General features: G+C 56.0%; 1 protein-coding gene across 1 annotated transcript in view; it reads left to right on the plus strand.

The window, feature by feature from the left end:
- SBF1 (SET binding factor 1) overlaps nt 1-366 on the plus strand; it is a 54,038-nt gene extending 53,672 nt beyond the window's left edge. Inside the window, exon 38 of the mRNA XM_009885860.1 lies at nt 106-366. Within this exon, the coding sequence (XP_009884162.1) occupies nt 106-366 (261 nt within the window). The remainder of the gene's footprint in view (nt 1-105) is intronic.
- Nucleotides 367-3,266: the final 2,900 nt, after the last annotated feature.

Genomic DNA, 3,266 nt, shown 5'->3' on the forward strand with positions numbered 1-3,266 from the left:
CTGTATCCATATCCATACCGTATCCATATCCATACCATACCCATATCCATACCGTACCCATATCCATACCGTATCCATATCCATACCATACCCATATCCATACAGACGGACACTCTCCTCTCCCGGCACACACCTCTGGGCTGTCCCGGCGAAGCAGCCCGGCGCCCGACCCGCGTCCCCTTCCACGGGCGGCTGCGGATTCGCAGGATCCCACGGCACAACGACCCCCCACAGCCCCCAACCGCACCACCGCCGCCGCCGGCCGGAGCAGAGTCCCATTTCCGCATGTACCGATTCAACACAGAATGTTTTAATGTTTCCGTTATTTTCAGTGACGCGGACACCGCGCGGCTGCTGAAGGTGTGAAGGACTGTGAAAGGGAAAAGCTCGGCAGCAGCTTGTCAAGTATTTCTCAGTGACTGCTTTGCAGAAAAATTGCTTTTCATTCAAAAAAACCCAGAATTCAGATGAGGAATATTTATAATTCATACGGGGGAAATATTTACACGCCATATTGACAAATGAGCTTTTAATTTAAATTACATATTAAATAATAAAATATTTAATATTAAATATTAGCTATATTTAAACACAAAATTATGTATAATCAATTTCTTAGGTGCTTATAAGCAGAGTTTCCCTAACACCTGGAGGACGAATTCAATGTACATTTTTTAGCCGGGCGTCAATAAAACATTCTGCATAGACGGCAGATGTACATCAAATTTACCGTTCCCACGCCACGTTCAGCGCCGTGCTGCGCCCGCCCCCGCTGCCCCATCGCCACCGGCCTTTGCCAAAGGAGCCCATTCTCCGCGCGCCGCCCCGTGCCTAAAGGCACCGGTGGAGCTCCAGCGTGGAGACCGGCATTCCCAAATGACGTCTCTCCTCTCCTGTAAAACACGGGCACCCAGCCGGCGAGGGGACACGGCAACGCCGCAACCTCTCCTGACCCCCGGGCGCTACCAGTGCGCACAGTCCTTTAGTAACGCTCCTCGGGTCACCCACACACCCGGACCTGAGGGGGAGGCACGGGGACACCAAGGGGAAGCCAAGGGGAAGCCATGGGGACACCAAGGGGAAGCCAAGGGGAAGCCAACGGAAAGCCATGGGGACGCCATGAGGACACCAAGGGGACACCATGGGGACACCAAGGGAAAGCCAAGGGAAAGCCATGGGGATGCCAAGGGGAAGTCAAGGGGACACCAAGGGAAAGCCATGGGGATGCCAAGGGGAAGTCAAGGGGACACCAAGGGAAAGCCATGGGGATGCCAAGGGGAAGTCAAGGGGACACCAAGGGAAAGCCAAAGGGATGCCATGGGGACGCCATGGGAAAGCCAAAGGAAAGCCAAGGGGTGGCCAAAGGAAAGCCAAGGGGATGCCAGGGGGACGCCACGGGAAAGCCAAGGGGATGCCACGGGGACACCATGGGAAAGCCAAGGGAAAGCCAAGGGGATGCCAAGGGGACGTGTCCCCGCTGTGGCACAGACCTCACCGGACCGACACAGGATCTGGCCACGCAGGACGCGCAGGCACAGCCGGGCAGGTCGGGGGTGCAGCCCAGGGGACAGAGGTACCGAGAGGCACGAGCAGCTCTGAGGTGCGGGAGGCGCAGGAGGAAGGAGCACAAAGACCAGAAACACCTTTAACCGCACCACCGCCGCCGCCGGCCGGAGCAGAGTCCCATTTCCGCATGTACCGATTCAACACAGAATGTTTTAATGTTTCCGTTATTTTCAGTGACGCGGACACCGCGCGGCTGCTGAAGGTGTGAAGGACTGTGAAAGGGAAAAGCTCGGCAGCAGCTTGTCAAGTATTTCTCAGTGACTGCTTTGCAGAAAAATTGCTTTTCATTCAAAAAAACCCAGAATTCAGATGAGGAATATTTATAATTCATACGGGGGAAATATTTACACGCCATATTGACAAATGAGCTTTTAATTTAAATTACATATTAAATAATAAAATATTTAATATTAAATATTAGCTATATTTAAACACAAAATTATGTATAATCAATTTCTTAGGCGCTTATAAGCAGAGTTTCCCTAACACCTGGAGGACGAATTCAATGTACATTTTTTAGCCGGGCGTCAATAAAACATTCTGCATAGACGGCAGATGTACATCAAATTTACCGTTCCCACGCCACGTTCAGCGCCGTGCTGCGCCCGCCCCCGCTGCCCCATCGCCACCGGCCTTTGCCAAAGGAGCCCATTCTCCGCGCGCTGCCCCGTGCCTAAAGCTCCAGCGTGGAGACCGGCATTCCCAAATGACGTCTCTCCTCTCCTGTAAAACACGGGCACCCAGCCGGCGAGGGGACACGGCAACGCCGCAACCTCTCCTGACCCCCGGGCGCTACCAGTGCGCACAGTCCTTTAGTAACGCTCCTCGGGTCACCCACACACCCGGACCTGAGGGGGAGGCATGGGGACACCAAGGGGAAGCCAAGGGGAAGCCAACGGAAAGCCATGGGGACGCCATGAGGACACCAAGGGGACACCATGGGGACACCAAGGGAAAGCCAAGGGAAAGCCATGGGGATGCCAAGGGGAAGTCAAGGGGACACCAAGGGAAAGCCAAAGGGATGCCATGGGGACGCCATGGGAAAGCCAAAGGAAAGCCAAGGGGTGGCCAAAGGAAAGCCAAGGGGATGCCAAGGGGACGCGTCCCCGCTGTGGCACAGACCTCACCGGACCGACACAGGATCTGGCCACGCAGGACGCGCAGGCACAGCCGGGCAGGTCGGGGGTGCAGCCCAGGGGACAGAGGTACCGAGAGGCACGAGCAGCTCTGAGGTGCGGGAGGCGCAGGAGGAAGGAGCACAAAGACCAGAAACACCTTTTGGGGGGAGGTGGGGGTGTAAGGCACTCAGAACACCGCGGGATTTGGAAGTTGTTACTATGACAGCGTGGGGCCCTCCTGCGCATCACGTTCTCCTTCCCCGTTTCCCCGCTATCTGGAAGTGAATCATGACCCGGTTCCAAAGCTGGAAGGAGAAGAAACGACTCCTTCCAGACTCCAAGAAAGGCACTGGTGTTTCTGTATCCGACGTTTTTATTGCTGATCACTGTTTTGCCCTCGAGCCGGTTCACTCCCTCAGGGGCACGCGGTCACCCGCTGGGACGCACCCGGGCGCGGACGGGGACGGTGCTGCCAGAGGGGGAGATGAACCCCCCCGGCCACAACCGAGCGGGCGGCCCCGACCCAACCGCGGCTGCAGACGCTGCCAACGCCCCTCGGCGCAAGAAGGACGACGCAACGTA

The sequence above is a fragment of the Charadrius vociferus genome, unplaced genomic scaffold (assembly GCF_000708025.1).
Source record: "Charadrius vociferus isolate BGI_N301 unplaced genomic scaffold, ASM70802v2 scaffold1215, whole genome shotgun sequence".
In the NCBI taxonomy this organism is placed as follows: Eukaryota; Metazoa; Chordata; class Aves; order Charadriiformes; family Charadriidae; genus Charadrius; species Charadrius vociferus.